This window comes from Hemibagrus wyckioides, linkage group LG04 (assembly GCF_019097595.1).
Source record: "Hemibagrus wyckioides isolate EC202008001 linkage group LG04, SWU_Hwy_1.0, whole genome shotgun sequence".
Lineage (NCBI taxonomy): Eukaryota > Metazoa > Chordata > Actinopteri > Siluriformes > Bagridae > Hemibagrus > Hemibagrus wyckioides.
The window spans coordinates 25,691,163-25,711,198 of NC_080713.1; the positions used below are offsets into that span (position 1 = coordinate 25,691,163).

Below are 20,036 nucleotides of genomic sequence, written 5' to 3' on the forward strand. Positions count from 1 at the left end.
TGACTGATGGAACGGCAGTCAAAGACAGCGTGATAGTCTCTGAGGGGTTCTTTCCACGGCAGTCCCCTGGGTCACGGGCTGTTCATGCTAGATCTATCCCCAGCAGCAGTTCTCTCAGTTCTTCAGAATTAAGTCATGGATTGTAAAGATAGAAATAAATAAGATAGCAGGACAGCTCAGCAGAGGGGCCAACAAACCCTCAGTTACCTTAGACACAAACATGACAGAAAACATCCTGTAGAGGGAGACAGAAACACTTCTCTACAGATCAGATGGTCGGCTCTGGTACCAGGGAGCTCCTGCATCACTCAACTAGAAACTCTGCCTCCACAATACACACCTGATTTGACTCATCCAGGTAAAACTGTAAAGCCTGCAGAGCCAAAGCCTCATGAGAACACTTTAGGTGCTTAAGAGCAGTGGTGGTTCAAGTGGATAAGGCTCTGGGTTGTTGATATGGGGTTCAAGTCCCAGCATCTGCAAGCTCCACTGTTGGGCAGCTGAGCAAGGCCCTTAACCCTCTCTGCTCCAGGGACACTGTGTCATAGTTGCCCCTGTGCTCTGACCCCAACTTCCTTAGCTGGGATATGCGAAGAAAAGTGCTGTGCTGTAATGTATGTGTGGCGATCATAAAAGCTTTGTGCCATCAGTTATTCTTCTTCTTTATGAATTCAACAATGTTGAAATCGAATATCTGAACAATCCTTGAGCACTCAGCATAATTAAGAATTCAGTATGACTATTTCAGACAAAGCACAAATAACAAATAAGAAATGAGATGGTCAATATCAGAGGGATGGTGGGTTTTATTGCCTTTTTCTTTACACAATGTGATAAGCATATGACCTAAAGAGCAAATGCTGTTCTTCAGAAGATTATTTTTACACACAACTGTACAGTATATGTAACCTTGCTATCAAGAAGGCAGATGCAGGTTTTCCTATGATCACAATCACAATTACCAAATGTAGGTAAGTGCGTCTATAAACTATATGGATAAAAGTATGTGGAGAGCTGACCAATCACACCCAAATGTGTTTGTTGGACACCTCCTTCAATATTTTTGAGATGAATGCATGTGAAGACACGACCCAGGAGAGCAAGAATCAAACAAACACAGTGCAAAATCAAATCTGTAGCCAAAGATGTAAAAGGTCAACACAATCCCAAATAGTTTGCGATTAGTTTTTCTCCATTTCTCCAAAATGTAGAACTATTTGTAGCATTCAAGGGAATGTTGTTTCTTTCTTTCCTGTAGACACATGTACAGTCTGTCTGACTTTTTCAACCTGTGTACACACTACCCCAGGCCACGGCTCCCTCTGTTTATGTGCTAGACTTTAACTGTGCAGCGAACACTCATTAAACACGAGATAAACAAACATGGAACTACATTATACAGTTCCACATCAATTAAAAAAAACGCTATAAAACCTGAAATGAGCAGAATTAGTAACTCTTTACAAAGGAGGAAACGTCTCACACAGTGAGTGTGTGATGCCACATGATGGCAGCAACAACTAACCTAACTGAGCTACATGTTCTCCTTCGATAACAGACTCAGACTGAAGACTTAATGACACTTAAGCCACACTAACAGACACATAAATTTCATTGCATTCATTCTTCACATAGGCCAGCTTCTTAGGAAATTAGTTTCAGAGCACAGGGTCAGCCATTATACATGGTCCCTGGAGCCGATATGAATCCCTAAGGGATTTGGATGGACTTCCAAAAAAAAAGGATTTGTGAATGAAAAAGTAAAGTAAAGGCAGAAATGCAGATCGAAAATGACCACCAGGGGACTGGGCAGAATGAAAATGAACAGATACAACTTAGGGTGCAAACTATTCAAAACAGGATCAAGAAGAAGAAGTTACAGAGGGTGAGTAAAGCAGTGGAAACTGTTCATCAGGGGTTCAATTTTGTTGTCTTTATTTGTCACATACACAGTACATTACTGCCCAGGGTTAGTTTCTTTCTCACATATCCCATCCTTGGGGTTTGGGGTCAGATTGCAGGGTGGGTTGGGGTCCTTGCTCAAGCACCCAACAATAGCAGCTTGGCAGTGCTGGGGTTTGAACCCCGATCTTCGGGTCAACAACCCAGGGCCTTAACCACTTAACCACTACCCCTTGTAAAAACACATGTACAAAAAGACAGCAGTTCAAGAGAGCTGTCTTATCAAATTTAATTAGGAGAGATCTGATGCTAGAAAGATTGTTTAAAAGAAAGCCAGGAGAAGAATTCAATCAAACTGCACTAGGTGACTGGGGCAGTTTTACAAGTTGGTGAGATTGTGCTCATGGCATCATGAACTCAGATGTATACCAAGGAATTTTGGATGAAAATGTACAGAAATCAAAGAAATGAATTCAAATGACATAATAATCATACCATAAGCCCTGACCTGAAAAGAGCATATATGTGATATATTAGAGAAATAAATTAAGAAGGAAGGAAACTTAAATTAAGTTGCCTTTGTCACATACAGTATACAGTACTATGCATATATTACTGCACAGTGAAATTCTTTCTTCACATATCCCATCATAGGGGGTTGGGGTCAGAGAGCAGGGTCAGCCATAAAGCAGCACCCCTGCTCAAGGGCCCAATGGTGGCAACCTGGCAGCAACAGGGCTTGAGCCCCGATCCTCTGGTCAACGACCCAGAGCCTTAACCACTTGAGCCACCACAAGGTTTACAGAAACTTGTTCCTTGTATGGATTTGATCAGGAAGTTCTGAGAAACAAAGGAAGGCAAACTAAATACTAAAATACTATCAATCATCTTTAATGAAGCCGCTAGTGTGTATCTAAAAACTTTTTGTATAATTTTGAACAATTTATCTAATAGTTTATATATATATATATATATAATTATAGTTTTTATAATCTCATGTTGGACGTTTGGGGGACAAAGTTAGGGAGGCCAGATTAAGATGGTTTGGACATGTTCAGAGGAGGGAGAGTGAGTATATTGGTAGGAGAATGTTGGACATGGAGCTGCCAGGCAGGAGGCAAAGAGGAAGGCCAAAGAGGAGGTATATGGATGGAATAAATGAGGATATGAAGTGCAAGTGTTGAGGATGCAGAAGATAGGGATAGGTGGAGAGAGATGATTCGCTGTGGAGACCCCTGAAGGGGAAAGCCGGAAGAAGATATCTAATAGTTTTTATATTATTAAACACGCAGTCTATTGGAATACGCAAAAGTATCAATTTTTGGCCAAGATATTTTGGAAAACGATCATTTTAATCGATAGTTCATGAAAGAAAATATATTTCATTTGGGCATGTTCCTAATCATGTCCACTAGTGGGCGCCAAACACCAATAATTGTTGTCCTGCATGTCTCGACGTTACATCAATGATTTACAATTATTTATAGACACATTAAACAAACATTCAGATGAATAAATAATCTGCTAACCTACCCAAAGCAGCTATCGTAGGCAACACTAGCTGTAGGAATATATAAAACGAACCAGGATAGACCTCAGTACTGAGACAGATCTGATCACACCTGTCGTTTAATGTGTTTTTATTAGCCGTAGCACCGGATTTCATTCATACAGGCACACAGATAGCTACTGGATAATGTCAAATTCAGACCGATTACTGATGATATACATGTTTTTTTAAAACAGTGTGGTTGTGTTGTTTTAACGGATATTCGATTAATTAGACCGTGTTTCCGTTTCAACGAATAAACACACTTCGATCGAGTCACGCGCGAGACATTCTTTTTAAAGTTCTTTTTTTAAAGAGCTTCTAGCTCAGGGTAAGGGGAAAGGGGGCGGGGCAACTGGGAAAGGGGGTGTGAGGAAGGAGCGCGCGCGCGCGCGCGTGTGTGTGTGTGTGTGTGTGTGTGTGTGTGTGTGTTGGGGGGGGGGGGTCAGTCGGACGTCTCCAACCAGGCTCGCGCGCGCGCCGATTGAAATGGTGCGTTTTGCTGCGGGCGCGTTTTGAGGGCGCTCGCGAGGGGAGGGGATGAGAGGGGGGGGCGCTTTTTCCATGATAGACGTCATTTTTTTAATGGCCTACAGGACATTTTGGCGTTACAGTTTCGAGACATGAGAGAAAAAGAAAGAGAGAAAGAAACAGAGAGAGAGAGAGAGAGAAGACGGAGGGAAATCGCCGCATGAACCCTATTCAAGGATCTTGCTTCATATCTATTAAAAAATAATATCCTCTTTTCTGTTATAACCACTTTATCAACAAGTTCGTGCTACTTAAGAGTGAGGAGGGGAAATAACAGAGCAGTGTCCTCCTGGTTTGGGGTGGGGGGGTGGGGGGTTGGTTTGCCTTGCTGCAACACCGCCTGAGGGAGACCTTTACATCAGACGAAACGGCAATGATTATACATCTGTTGTTGTGTTCTTTCTTTCTTTCTTTTCTTTCTCCAACTCTTTAAGTCCCCTTGAACGACGTGACAGTCTCCTAAAGCAGAAGTTCAGCTGAATTCCTACTTTGAAGGGAAGGAAAATGAACCCAAAACGCTAATGGTTGTCAATAGCCAGAAGAGGGAGAAGAACATCACGGTTTCGCCTTTAAAAGAGAGAGAGGGGGGAAAAAAGCTCTTTAGCTTGGCTTGAGCTAATTGGAGCCATAATCCTCATCCCCAAAGGCGACTCAGCAGCCTGGAGCGAGACATTTCTTCTTCTTCTTCTTCTTCTTTCCCCCCCTTTTTTCCCGAGCTCTGCTGTTATTTGTTATTTAGCCTAGCAGACGAGTTATTGGCTTGCTTCCTCGTATAAGCGAGCCGGACATTTCTATATATATATATATATTTATATTTTTCCCCCCTTGTATCTGAAAATACAAAACGCTGGACGACGGAACGATAAAGTTACCTGGACACCAGAAGACGTATTTAAAAAACGGAGCTTTCTCTTTCAAGGTAAGACCGAGAGGTTTAAGTGGACACTTTGGGCTTTGCTGTGAACAAGTCGAGGACTAAACGTCTTTAAACAGAGAATAGTGCGAATGCGGTGGCGTGAGGACTTGGATTTTTTTTCTTCCGCGTACTGTTTAGTGCGGTAGTGCGCATTTTTCCACGTCCTCTATTGACATACTCTTTAGTACGCTAGTATGCGGGTTTGGACGTAACCAAGGCAACGCCGGGGCTTATAGATCTTTAAAGCCACAGCGAGCGTTTCTGATCTGATCGATCTATCGGGCACCGGTTTGTTTGGGGTTTGTTTTAATGCTGCTTATTTTTGTCAGGTTTTGAACAAGAGATACGATTTATTAAAGCGAACTGAATCGGAATTTTATAATTTTTTAAAAATAATAATAATAATAATAATAACTTATCGATTAAGGAAAACCAATCGAGCAGGATTTTCTCCGGACTACGATGTTCGAGACGGTAGGATTCATTTCAACCTTAATGTATTGTGTACTTTTTGTGAGATGTGGCTAATAACTGACCGCTTTAATGTCCGGTTATGTTTATTTGCTGTGGTTATTAACGCATTGTCCGGTCGATTTTATTATGAACCTGTAAAATAATCCAGCTTTAAATCCTGACATGGATCTTGCTTATATATATATATATATATATATATATATATATATATATATATATATATATACATATATATACATATATATAAAATGCCACGTGTTTCTGATTATAAGCAAGCTGCTGATGATGAAGACATGTGAAGTAGAGAGACACTCAGAGATCTGATTATTCCTCAGGTTCTTCAGGTCCTGTCTGGTGGAGAAAGCTCGTCTTAAACACTCTCACGGTTCTGATGTGGTCCTGAACTTATTTGTTTATTTTTTAAAATTCATACTGATTCAATCAAGTGATTTCTTTGTTATTATTCTCACCTGGATTTTTTCTTAATTTTAATTCGTGATGATAGGTCATCATGGTTGGCGTGTTTTGTTTGTGTAATCCAGTTCTTATAGTGCATCACATACATATCTATCTATCTATCTATCTATCTATCTATCTATCTATCTATCTATCTATCTATCTATCTATCTATCTATATATATATATATATATATATATATATATATATATATACACACGCCACTCCTCCCATTCGTGTAGGAGAGAGACGGAGAGTGCACAGTCGTCCAGCATTAACATCAGGTTACAGTCCCCCGTCCCCCCCGCAGCTATATAGGGAGATAGGATAGCTGTAAACGCCAAGAATGTCGTTTTCTTTCTTCGATCACACAGAACGTCTCATCTAAGCCATGTATTAAATGAGTCCTTTTGCTGAAGGCTGCGTGCCGAGAGCACACAGGCAACACCCTGGAAAACTGGCATTTGTGTAGCAAAAAAGCAGATGGAAGGACTTGCTGCTTTACAATTCACAATGATGCACTTTACCTCCCTGCTTAAAAAATCCAGAAGTGTCAAAGACCTGACTTTCAGCATGCGAGTTAAAAAAGTCATACAGATTGTGTAGTAAGTCTATATAACTTTGATCCGTGTTGACTAATAGAGGAATAATAGAGTTTCTAGTAAGTATTTAATTTAATTATCTCAAGAAATTTGTACTTCACAGATTGGGTCAGACCACTATGTATTTGTTAAAGTGTTTTAAAATAAAATGAAAATAAATATCGGGCTGTTTTTCTGCTAAACACACAAGGATCAGTCAAAAAGAAAACCATAATTTTTGTTATATTGCTTTATTTGTATGCACATATGTGTGACAAAATAGAAATCTATATGTTTTCTAAATAATCGTCATCATGTTCCACACGAGAGGTCTTAACGATCGTTTTCCAGTTGCAAATTTATGTCACACTTTTAAGCCTCACCTTGGTACATCGATTCCAAAACTCCCAAGCTGCTGTGCTCCGACCGTAACAGGCCCACAGTCGGGCTTCTCCGGATTAAAATGACCTCCATCTAGAAGTGCCTGGAGGCTGAGCGCAGCATCGAATGGGACAACTGTACACAACCCACAACCGCAGTGCTGCATTATAGTTTAGTGATATGACAGCACACACGTCCCATGTCTTTGCCCTGGGGGTGGAACGATACACAAAACTCATGATCCGGTTTGTAGCCCAGATTTGGATCGTGGTTTCGGCTCAGCCGTTTTCCTTATCCGTCCTGTACAGACGTCGAAGAAGATATTACATTTCCTTTAAAAATAAACAAAAGACAATTAACGCAAAGTGAAAGACGCAGAGAAGTGTAAAGGTATTGTATTGGGCGTTGAAACAGTTCTACGGTTTGTTCAGATCCCCGAACTGAATTGTTTTCGAGTTTTGTCAAGACCGTCTGCTCACGCAGAGTTCCAGTCTGAAGGGAACGAAATGCAGCACACTGTTTATTAAGCACCTTTCCAGCGCTTCATTTCACTTTCAATTTCCAGCCTCGGTGGTGGATCTGACATCAAGTAAATGATTCAAGAATCAGCAGCCAGACAGAGCACCCTGCGATGGTGAATATTTTTAGCCGTTCTAGACATTCTGAATGGTGTCATTAAGTCAAGGCGCTTGAACTTGCCCCGTGATCCACCGATCCAAAGAGGCTCATTTCTCCTCGACTTCCTCCTACTTACTGATTAGCAGAAAATGTATGTCAGAAGGTGGTTTTAAACACGGCTTTGTATGCATGCATGCATGCGCAAGGCTGCCCCAGCTCCCCCCCCCCACCTTCCTTCTCGAAATCCTCAGATTGGTTGCACAGAGCGTCTGAGCCTATCACGTCTAACACCTAGCATGCGACCTTTAATTAGGAACTCGTAAGCTTTTCTCTTTGCCTCTCTGTCTCTTTCCCCCAGAGGCAAACACCTTAGCGTCCGTGTCTCCGCATCGCTAATAAACATGTTTCCATTCTGCCCTCAGGCTGCGCCAGTGAAAAGACGACACAAACACACTTAATTAGAGCCTTGGCAATAATTTGTAAGCTAAATACGCGGCGGGGCAGATGAGGAAGCGAGCTGATAAAGGGCGAGGAAGACGGAAAAGCTGCGAGATCCTAACGTGCCACAGCATCCACACTGAGATCGCTCTCTATGGCTTTCCCGTTTGTCTGTTTCCAGGAAGGAAGAAGCATGTCGCGCTTGTCTCTGACCCGCTCGCCGGTCTCTCCCCTGGCAGCGCAGGGCATCCCGCTGCCCGCCCAGCTCACCAAAGCCAACGCTCCCGTGCACATCGATGTGGGGGGGCACATGTACACGAGCAGCCTGGCCACGCTCACCAAGTACCCTGACTCCAGGTAAGACATTTTAATCTACTCAGCTTTGCTTTTATTAATATATCGCCTCGCTCATCACACTGCTCTGTGGAGATATTTTAATCCTGTGTACTTACACACACTGTCCTGTGTTAGACAGACAGATAAATAAATGAATGATGCAGCGCTGTATATAATAAATACTTAATTAAAGCCACACTGTAGCGTACGCTAAATAACCGTATTTTGTTTATCGTGCCGTGTTTCTCGTTTTATCGGATTTACACACACACACACACACCGGGTCCTCTTCCTCTCTCAGACGTGGTCCTTGAGGCACGAGGTTTTTCATCCCATTGTACATGCATGGGATGACAAAAAATTGATTTGACTCGATCCTCTGCCATCTTTCTTATTACGCATGCCAAGTGGTGTACGGTAATTACTGCCAACAAACACTCGCACTGGAGCTACAGCGCTCTCCTGTGCACCTCATTATGCGTGGCACATGGCCATGCCAATTACACTCGCATACACAGATATGGCAGATATGCAACAGTAAGGTCTTCTGGTAGCTGGAATTATTGCTAATAATGAGATGCAATTTATTTTTTGTTTAATATTAGGATCAGTTATGAGCCACTCGATTCCAGAGAAGGGGAATTGTAACGCGACAGTTTATAGACACATTTTAGACACTAGTGTGGCAACAGTTTGGGGAAGTATGATGTGATGATCAGGAGACTTGTGTTGAGCTTTCTGTCAGTGGGTTCGAGATATGTATACCTCCTCAGGCTCATTTTTCTACCCATATATGAAGACTTGCATCACCTCCTCATTACATATAGCAGCTGATGCCAGACGGTGCGAGATATAAGGCTGAATAAAATATTCGAAATGTCCGTCTATGATAATATTCACATTTATTTAGCTTTTTTATTTCTTTCGTAGTTTTGGAAGGAATTGTTTATTTTTTATTATTTTATTATTTATTAGCCCCACTTTTCTGCATTATATTATTAGCCACACATTTCTGCATTATATTATACATGATGTGCAGATCTTTTAAGAGATCACAGCTTAGGTTAGTGAAAATTGTCGGGAATAACGTCCATTATTTAAGCGTGGAAATTTTATGTCGCATTCAGACGGCGAGGAGGTGATGAAATTCCCACTTCGTCCACCTCTCTATAACAAAGTCCACGTACAAGCCACCGTCCGTGATACTTCCGATTAGATATCGTACCCAAATGCGGCATTAATATGTAAATAAGAGGAAACGGAGTTAACAGCTGGTAGCGGCTCTCGACATCTGTAAGCAAGTAGGTTTATACAGCTGCTGGAATTTCAAGGTGCATACTAGCAAGAAAACTTAGTAGCCGGAGTCTGATGGAAAGTTTATGAGGCGGAAGTCGACACTGAGTCGGTATTTCCCTTCGAACTGCTGTCAGGCTGTTTTAGGAAATCAAATGATGCTTCATTTATACTCCTGAGGAATAGCGCTGAAGGCTTGTTGTATCTAGCCACTTTCATTTTTATTTATTACCTTTTCCTTTGTGAGATTTTTTTATTTTGTGTTCCCAGTCACAGTCTTTATTAAGGAAAAAAATAAACCCCAGCTTTCGTTGAATCGTGTTTTTCCTTATTATTATTATTATTATTATTATTATTATTATTATTATTAATTGTGACATGTTTTTTTCGCTCAGACTTTGATTGAAATGTCATAACTATCCAGATGTGCCATCTTTAGTTCATGTTAAACGTACTAGGCAATAATGTGCGCTGCTCCGGGTCGAATAGAATTTATAACGAAAATAGTGTGATATTGAATTAGCAGAAATGAGCTAGGTTGATTTTGCTCTAGTTTTTTTTTATTTGATTGAATGCACTACAATCAGCATGCTGGATTCAGTATTATTTCTGTTTATAATGTACTTTCACTTTCACCCTCGCACGCCGCTGCTCCTGCAGCCTGGCTCTGGCACACAGACGGTTAAAGAAAGCGCCGAGGGGGCGGGTGACAGCTAAGAACAAGGTTAAAGGACTTTTAAGCTGATGATGTCTTTTAATAGATTGATCTGTTAATAATGCAGTGAGGGAAGAGAAAGTTAGTGCAGTAAGTAATGGGGCAGCATCCGTCTTGTTCTCTCGCGGCCGCGTGAAGAGACAGAGGCCATGAAACATTGATGGAGAGCGCCGGAAGGGTCGGGCCTCGCGCTTCTGACACGCATCAGTTACACACAACAGACAGGAGCTTAAAGAGAATCAGAGCTAATGAACATGAGGCGCCGCTGAGCGCTGCGCAGCACAGCCGTGTGGGTATTCAGACAATCAGTCTCTACGGGGAGAAAAGTTTGATCTAAGATCTGAGGTTAATAGTGAATTCGCATCGCTAGACAAAGAAGTTTGGGGTCGTAACTGGGGTAAATGTGTGGATTATATGCTAATAATAATAACAGACCACAGTAATGAGCATCATTAACACTGGTCAGAGGAGGAAAAAGGACCAACATGTGAAACTATTTTCGCATCAGTGACCAGAAATATCGAACCCACGTCAAACAGTTCACATCTCGATTATGGAAATCTTAACATCTCATGTTTGCTTTAATATTTATCCACTAGCCAACTGTGGGACTCGTGTCACCTGCCTGAATGATGGAAAGAAGGCTGTTTCCATTACGCTCAGGAGAAAAGCTATGGCTCGTGCAGGGAACCCGAGGTGAATCTGTTTATCACCTGGTGGAAGTGTGGAGATTTAATAATACATCAGCAGAAAATCAACAGGAGGTACACAGGCTCCGTGTTTCCCCAGTTAGTACACGAGGAACAGATCTAACTTTCACACCTTGATACAAATTTGGATAGAGATTTTTTTCCCCCGAAGTCTGATCTCTAACACAGGATCAGTATTTTAAGTTACAGTTCAATCCAATGCCATTTTATTTATATATTGAGAGCTTTTAACAGCGGACATCCTCGCAAAAATATTTAGCAACACTGGATATACATTTTAAATCTATAACTAGAGGTGACTGGGGTGATGGGGGGAAAAAACTCCCTGAGATGATGTGAGGAAGAAACCTTGAGAGGAAGCAGACTCTGTGCGGAACCTCACCCTCATCACACCGGAGGGTGCGAGTCTAAAACATGTGCTATGTGCTCCAAAAGTGCAGGAGATTGATTCTAGTCTTAACAGGAAGTTATCAGCTGTTCACTGGTGAAGAAGAATTGAAATTTGCTCAGCACACACTTCACCTTTATTTATTTATTTATTTATTTATTTATTTATTTATTTTAGAAATAAGGGTTAAAACACATTTGCAGATTTAGTTGTAATTTCTATCATTTTTTTAACATGCTTGTACATAAGCATGATCTGAGGATCAAATATACATAATATAATTATTGTTAAAAAGTTTAAAAAATGATATGCAGAGGCTATTTTTTTCTTTTCTAGGAAAGCATACTAACCAAAAATGTAGAGATTAGTAAGTCTTTATCACAGCAATGGACTGTGTTTACATACACACCATTATCTGATTTGGGCTTTTGGATTTTAGCCTAATAATCATAATTTTTTAGTGTGTGTGTGTGTGTGTGTGCGTGTCTGTGTGGAAACCTAATCACATAGGTAAGAGCTACTGAAAGTCTGACTATAGTAAGGACTGTTTTGTGTGTGTGTGTGTGTGTGTGTGTGTGTGTGTGTGCGCTCTGAGGGAACAAATAGCACCACAGATTCAATCACAGTGCCTCATACACACACATGAATACGGACAAACTGTCTGTTCCCCCAAATCTCTTCGTCTCTCACACCAGATCAGTGCCATCACTGAGTAGTGTATCTATCTTTCTTTATCTCTCTCTGTCTCTCTCTCTCTCTCTCTCACAGACAGCTTGATTTATCACTAATGACAGAAAAAAAGGCGAAGGAGAATCCCACCCTCTCAGATATTCAGGGCAGGAGGTGCTGATTTAGTAAAAGGAAGTGAAGGTGAGAGAGATACACAGAAAGTATGATGTGTAGACATGTACACAAGCAGACAGCAAACAAGTGAAAGGAGAGAGAGAGAGAGAGAGAGAGGGCAAAACATGGAGACAGAGAGAGAGAGAGCGGGAAGGGAAAGGAAAGGAAAGGAAAGAAAAACAGGCAGCATTTTAATTGCTTTTTAAAAAAAGAAAAAAAAAAGTGGAGATGAAAAACAGAGTTGGCCCGGAGGCGCATGGTGAAATTCTAGCTGGAAGAATTGCAAGAGCATATGAGAAAGGAAGACCCGAGGCACAACAGGGAGATGAGTATTGGTTTTTTATAAAGCGTTTTGCATCGATTTCCAGAGGAGGGCAAAAAAAAAAGAAGAAGGGACAGAGAGAGCGAGCGAGAGAGACAGCAGCATTGAATGAAGGAAAGGAAAGAGGGAGCGAGAGGGCGAGGTGTACACGTACAAAGAAACGGAGGAAACCAGCAAAGGCCGGCTCCTGCAGAGAGCTTTTCTAGGCAGACGCACAGATAAAGAGGAAACACAGACGCGTCTCCCTGAAGATTCCGGCATTGTACGACTCCCATGTCTAAGACAAAAGCATCCTTTGTTACATATCGGTCACACTGTATGTGTGGACTGAGATTTTTTTGCAGCAGGGGGTGTGTGATGATCCTAACACTATTCAAAAGTTTTTACGACATGTTGGCGTTCATCTTCCTATTCACCGATCGCTTTTTATCCTGCTCAGGGTCACAGGATTAAAATTCCAGTGCGGTAATACTGTACACACTAAATAGATGCCGGTTCATGGCTGGGCAACATGTACACACGCATCAGTACCCTGGGGTTATTTCAGTATAGCCAGCCGACACGTTTTCAGGAGGTAGGAGGAAACCAGAGAGCACTGAGGACCAGACACGAGAAGAGACAGAGACCGTAACCTGAACTCTCCGGATTAAACCACTGGAGCACGAAGGATCGGCATTTTTTATTATTCCACAAAGAAGAAACTTCCAGTACAATCAGTATGCAATATTTATGCAGTACATTTGGTCCATGCAATAAAAGTACTCACATCTCTGAAGGATGTACTAGAAAGTAGATTATAAAAGTATTGATATTATACAGTATCATCACATCCATCAGGTCTAAGTAGCCAAAGTAACAGTGAAGTGCTTATAGAAGGGGATGAACACAAGACTAGAGACCTTATCCATACAGTAACGTCCAGCTTTAAGGAGTGGACACTAGGGCTGTAATAGTAGTGCGTCCTGGTTCCCTTGATAATACGTGCACATGATATAAAAAAAAGCCGACTGGCAGTCTGAGTGTGTGTGTGTGTGTGTGTGTGTGAGAGAGAGAGAGATCTGCACAATAAGCTTGTTGTATCTCTTACTGGCTTCAAAATCTTGCCTTGTCAGCTGTGAAGAAAGGAGGGGGGTGGTGGCTGGGATACCTTTAAAATAAGGTCAGTACTCGTCTTGTGTTGTTAAAGCGGTTGAATTGGACAGATACTCCTTGTAGTGCAATTCCTCCCACACACGCGCTGAGCGTTAAAGCGAGAGAGACAGACCGTAATAGAAATTCAATTCCATTCATCTCCGAGCTTTAGGCTTCAGCGCAAACACACCTGTGTGCATCGAATCTCCCGTCGATGCCTTTGTTCCTCCTTTCTCTCTCTCTCTCTCTCTCTCTCTCCCTCTCTCTCCCGCTCTCTGTTTAGCTTCATAACGAGCTGTGACAAGCACTCGCACGGGAAGAGCTCGAATCCTCCTGCGATTCCCCTTTGAAATCAGCTGACCAGGCCCCGAGATTACATCAGCGCGGCGATAACGCCGGCTCCACTGACAGCAGAGGTTTCAGACGGGAAGTCAGGCAGGAAGCAGCGTTCATCTCAAATGTAGTACTTGGCATTAAGATTCCATTAAATACAATCAGGGCTGTAATAAAACGTTTTCGAATGTCTGAAATGATCAAACATTTCCCCGGCAGAGCACACACAGTCCGGAGGATGATGAGGGAGGCGAAGAAGAAGCCCAGCGATGACAGAGTTTGTTCTTGCTGATGTGTCTTGAGGTTTGACAGAAAGCTGCGTGGAAACGTTGGATGAACAAATCCCTTTATGAGAGAAGCCCATCAAATGATTTATAATCCGAAATTGTTTGTTACGGTTAGATGAAACCATACTCGAGCTTATTTGCAATGAATAAAACGAATTTGAAACGAATGTCTACATTTGGCAAGAATACGCTGATGGCTCTTTGACGCTTTGGCGCTGGTTCGAGGCTCGTGGTCCTCGTGGACTCTTTCGAAGATCATCATCCATTCCTTTCAGCTTCAATTCTTTTTACGTCTCCAGCGGTCAGCATCCAGACATTACTTTCATGGGGCCAATATTTTTTTGAAACCACTACTTTTCTTTACTTAAGAATGTTTAAGTTCATGCTTTGTGTTCATTGTCTATATATTTTTTGGCAAAGGGTGCCAATAATTATGGACTTGAGTAGATGCATGGATTAGTGTGTGTGTGTGTGTGTGAGTGCTTTTATCCATTTATACTTTAAACTTTATACTTTAAACACCACTGATTATATGAGAGTAAGTAGAATAACTAGTAGTGGTAGTATACAAGTGGAGCTTGAGTTAGAAATAGAACACATCCATGAAACAGCTGTATCAGAAGTGGCATTTGTGGCTCTGTGTGGTATTGTGTGGCATATTTTTGCCTGACTCATCTCAGCAGTGAACCGGTAAACCTACCCTCCTGCCAGACCCTCTTTTCCTCTGCCAGAGAATGCAGCATTGTCTTATACTTTCCCCCCCAAAAAAAGGGAGAAATACTTCAAACTCATACTCCGTCTCTCTACTCCAGAATTGCGCCTTGAGCTGCTCTTTTCAACCCGGAGTGCTAATACGCTTCTGGCTCGCTGCTAATAAAATGGAAAAATAAATGGTAATTGTTTCATGCATTTGAAGAAGGCCAGCCTTACTCCATTAACCGTGTTTGCCTGTGTGTGTGTGTGTGTGTGTGTGCGTGCGTGCGCGTTTTAATTTTCAGGATCAGTCGTCTCTTTAACGGCACCGAGCCCATCGTGCTGGACAGTCTGAAGCAGCACTATTTCATCGACAGGGACGGAGAGATTTTCCGTTACATCCTCAGCTTCCTCAGGACCTGCAAGCTGCTGCTGCCTGAAGACTTCAAGGTAAAAACTTAAACTCGGTGTTTAGCCAGAAATCATTTAGATCACTGACAATATATCCAGTATGATATATATATACTGTATTCAACACCTAAGCACACCCGTGAACGACGAAGAGGAGTAGCGTGTGCTCCTGGGAATGGGCTAGAAAATGAAAAAAAAAACAAAAACGTCTATACAGAATAATGTTCTATAGAAAAGAACTTGTTTAATGAAGAAACCTGAGACGGTTCCTCACAGCTGATATTTTTATTCAGTTAAATTCGATCTGAAACTTTTTGCTGTGGAAATATTTGTCCTTTTTTTTTTTAACTGTTTTCCAAAAAAACTCTTTATCAGCATTAATCTTAGATTATATCAGAGGGAGTTCTACATCTACACAGCTGTCAGTCTCTCCAGATGTGACTCTCAAGTCGCAGTTTTTATTAGAGGAGATAAGAAGGCGGCTGTTTTGGGGGTATGTGTCAGTGACATCTCATTACAGCGTGCTCTGATATTAAAACACGGCGCTTCTGTGTAAAAAGCTTAGTAATTGTGCATGAGATGGGATTCAAAGGTATCCGATTCAATCCCGGCATTCCAAAATTTTAAATGGTACACTGTTATTTAGAGATCTTCGTCTACTATTGTTCAGAGATCCACAACAGTGCATAGATTATGTGGATTTGTAACTCTGTCCCTTGTTCCATCTTTCCCTTACATGTTCACACACACAGACACACACACATGCTGCACATACCTGGTTCCTGTATTGCTCTCCGTATGAGGAAGCTGCTCCACCTGGCCAAGCCTCACATACAGCAGTCTTTACACTACTCCAGAACCGTCCAGTACAAGCACACTGGCTCGATTCGGATTCTAGTGGAGAAAGAAACTCGAAAATAGAATCTATACTACTGTAAAGAAATAAAGACGTTATGAACTAGATGTCAAAGCCAAGGTTTCAGCGCTCCAGTGTAGAATAACCTCGCTTATTTTATTTCTGTTCCTGTCTTTAACTTTTTGGCTCACTAGACAACATCTACTCGGTACGATTGATCAAAAATCTGAGGAGACGTAATGGTTATCATGTTTGTTTTGGTTTAACTATATGCCCCAGTGTACACATTCTTATGGAAGTGCATTCTGTAGGTTTTTACCGGCTTGTTGAAATGAAATTTGCACTCAGACACGATCAGACCCCACACACGTCTGCAGCCTGATGTTATTCTCTGCACAAAAACGTGATGGAAGTCTGTAGCAGATATAAAACTTTTTTTTTATCTCATTTTCCGTAGACGGATACGCACGTCCATATCTTCTCATATTTGAGGTTTCAGATGTCTTCAGAGGTTCGAGGAAGGTTCGAGCGTGGCTAAAAACAAAATCCTATCAGGGAACAAAAGTTTTACCACAAAAACCTTAGCGCATGCCTTTTCTTTCCAGATTCAGTAAGAAAACAGCGAGTTTTTTTATCAACCAAAGACACTACAGTCCCGCCCACTTGGTTTCTATTGGCACAGAGGAATGAGGATTGTGAATCCGCAGGTCTAAGTTCACACAGAAAGTAAGCGCCGCTTGAAGCGAATGCGTGTCTTTCACATCCCACATACTTTCCCCTTCAGCAAATTGTTGGATTTGTCTGTTGGTGGATTTTATTTTTCCGACCCTTGCTTTAGCGAGAAAGCACAAAATCATACGCTAGTTTTCAGGTGTTTCAATGTACAGCAAACTCAACGCTTATGCCTTAACATCAGGTCTAAAATATCATCAGTGTTGAATAAAGGTACGATCAAATAGCACAGAATCATCCAGCTACACTTCCAGCTTTCTGATACAAATCCACCTTTAAGCTTTATATAGATAAATATACAGAGCTGAATCACACGTTCTCTGATTTACACTAACGCTGGTGCAGTCTGTAACTCTGGATGGAGCGCATGATTTGCGTGACCTCTGAAAGAGGAAACACCGTGATTGGTGGGATTATTTTTTTGCGTGTCTTTATCAGTATGGCATCACTGCTCCGCTTGGCCTCGGGGATCAGTACCACACCCTGGACATGTGTTCCTTACATTCAGTGAACAGATTTCATCTGCTGCAGTGCAAAATCTAGTTCTTGTAGAGAGAAAGAGAGAGAGAGAGAAAGAGAGAGAGAGAGAGAGAGAGAGAGAGAGAGGATTATGAGCTACTAGTATACGTCAGTAAAATAAGATTTTGTTGTTGTATACAGTGTGTACATGTTAACAGCTACAGTCACAATATTGTGTGTGTGTGTGTGTGTGTGTGGCAGTGAGTAGAATCTTCAGGACATCTGTATAACCTGTTGTCATTCTTTGCCAAACAAATAAAAAGTGATTGATGTGAATTTATGTAAGAATGAATTAGAGACTGAACTGTTTCACTGGAGAGCTTGTGATTGTGACAGTTGCTACACATTTCACTGAGAGAGAGAGCAGGTATGGATGGATGGATGGATGGATGGATGGATGGATGGATTCATGGATGGATGGATTCATGGATGGAGATCATTGATCACTGATCATTTTTATGTATAGATAAAAAGGCAAGACACTGCTTCATTTGAATGAGAGTCCAAGATAATATTATTCCCAGATTTATTTATTTATTTATTTATTTTATTTTTTTTTGAAAAACAGAATTAACAATAAACATCAGGGTTACATAAACAGGCAAGTTACATGCTGTACACACACACACACACACACATCTACTTAGGAGGTGTTTATGTAGGTAACATATAGGTTTGTTTACAATGCACCTATTTACGGTTACCTGATTTAAAAAAAAATATTATTATTATTTTATAATTTATATATTATATTAAGTAATATATTAATTATGTATTACTGTTTCCTCTTTCTCCAACTGAATCTAAAATCTGGAAATATGAAAGATGCATTTCTGATGCATGCAAATTGAAATGGTTTTGAATAAATAAATAAATGAAAAAATAAATAAATGGAAAAATAAATAAATGGAAAAATAAATAAATAAATAAATAAATAAATAAATAAATAAATAAATATCAGTTGAAATCTTAAATTGAAGCCAACAAGGGATAATAATATTTTTTAAACACAGTCATTCTTGAAAATTAATGAACCAGTTTCACTTTATTTCTGTTTGACTCAAAGTAGATGTTCTCAGTTATAAATGGAGACAGAAGCACCTGTTTAAACTCTGAACTCATGGCTGTTTTCTTAGCCTAAAAATTGTGTAAGGAAATTTTAACCTGATTATCGTATTGTGTATACAGTCATCTCTCAACACTGATCAGGATTCACAGCATCTGAAGCATCTCAGTTATTATGTGAGACACACCGAGCTAAAAAAGTGATCGAGGATCGTTTGTTAAAAAACACGAAACACTTAACAATCAGATTTGTCTGAATGGAGCAGTCAGATGAGTAAGACAAAAAGTACCTGACCTCAGTGTACGCATCTTCTCGGTCATTCACAGGTCTAAGTTTGTCCATCTTTGTCACTGGTATTTCTTTAGTATTCAGTAGTTTTGTAATCCCTTGTCTTTATTCAGCCCAAGCTTGAGTGCAATGCTCTTAAAACACGTCACGCATCCAGTAGTGTATTTGTAAGGTCTAAAAACTTGACTCCAAAAAACAGTATATATGTAGTCTGCTGTGCTGATCTCGCTCTCATATGAAAAGTATGATTATATCCTCCATGAGAGCTCTGTCTTCTTGTGATCTGCAGCATAATCGCTGGTTTTTACTCCATTTTAACATGTTTGAGGTGCATTTAACTGCAAATTTAGATAAAGAGCAGCACTATTAGTCTTAAAACATGTCATACAAAGTCATAGTGCAGGCACGATAACGATTATTGCTAAGAAGACTTATGTAATGTGACGTGAACATTCTTCACCAATCCAGTGAGATTTAGGCGGCTCATGTATTTATACTCTGTAACTAAAAGTTTCTGGACGCCCGATCATAATGCTCCTTTAGCCATATTTAGTCGTACTTTACTGTTATAAGCTCCAGTCTTCTCTTCTGGGAAGGATTTCCTCTAGATGTTGGAGCATGGCTAAGGGGATTTGAGCATGAGTGAGATCAGACACTGATGTTTGGATGGTGAGGAGGCTCCAGGTCCGGTTCATCCCTGAGGTGTCGAGTCAGAGTCAGGGTTCTGTGCAGGACACTCCAGTTCTTCCAGTCCAATCTTCACACACTAGTTCATGGAGCTCTCACTTTGTCATGCTGGAACAGGTTAATCTTAACACTACAGCATGCAAGTGCTTCAGGCTTGGGGAAGAACCACATATGGGTGTGTCCGTAAACTTTTAGCTCCGCCTCCATTTTGTTTTGTTTTTTTGCTCTCAGGGTTGAGTTTTCTTTTGCTTAGTGGTGTTGAATTCTTTGGTGGAGTAACTTTCACCTCAGCCCCCGATTTGTATATTTTGGCATGAGCAAGTAAGAAACTCGTCATCTCCTTTCACGCCCTGATCTGTTTGTTATTAGTAGCAGGGCCTGCTCATGAACGGTTAATAGAACACAGCTTGTGAGTAACACTTCTGTTCTTTTGTACATGCTCAAATAGCTCCGTCCAGTAGACAGTCCGCTTAGTGTGTAGTCGTACGCCTGGAGCATCACGGGCAGCACGTACTTCTTTCTCATCAGCACCGACTCCTGAAGATTTTCGAATCATCTGAGTCGATTGTGTCCTTATTT

At 41.1% G+C, this 20,036-nt stretch overlaps 1 protein-coding gene across 2 annotated transcripts in view; it reads left to right on the forward strand.

Annotated features, from left to right (window-relative positions):
- Window positions 1-4,296: 4,296 nt before the first annotated feature.
- Window positions 4,297-20,036, forward strand: part of LOC131351629 (BTB/POZ domain-containing protein kctd15) — a 28,263-nt gene continuing 12,523 nt past the window's right edge. The window contains exons 1-3 of one of the 2 annotated variants that reach the window (XM_058387102.1): window positions 4,297-4,901; window positions 8,029-8,204; window positions 15,204-15,348. In XM_058387102.1, the coding sequence (XP_058243085.1) occupies window positions 8,041-8,204; window positions 15,204-15,348 (309 nt within the window). In that variant the 5' untranslated portion in view covers window positions 4,297-4,901; window positions 8,029-8,040. Of the gene's footprint in view, window positions 4,902-4,933; window positions 5,373-8,028; window positions 8,205-15,203; window positions 15,349-20,036 lie in introns of those variants that run through there. The other variant, XM_058387101.1, reaches the window with a different exon arrangement.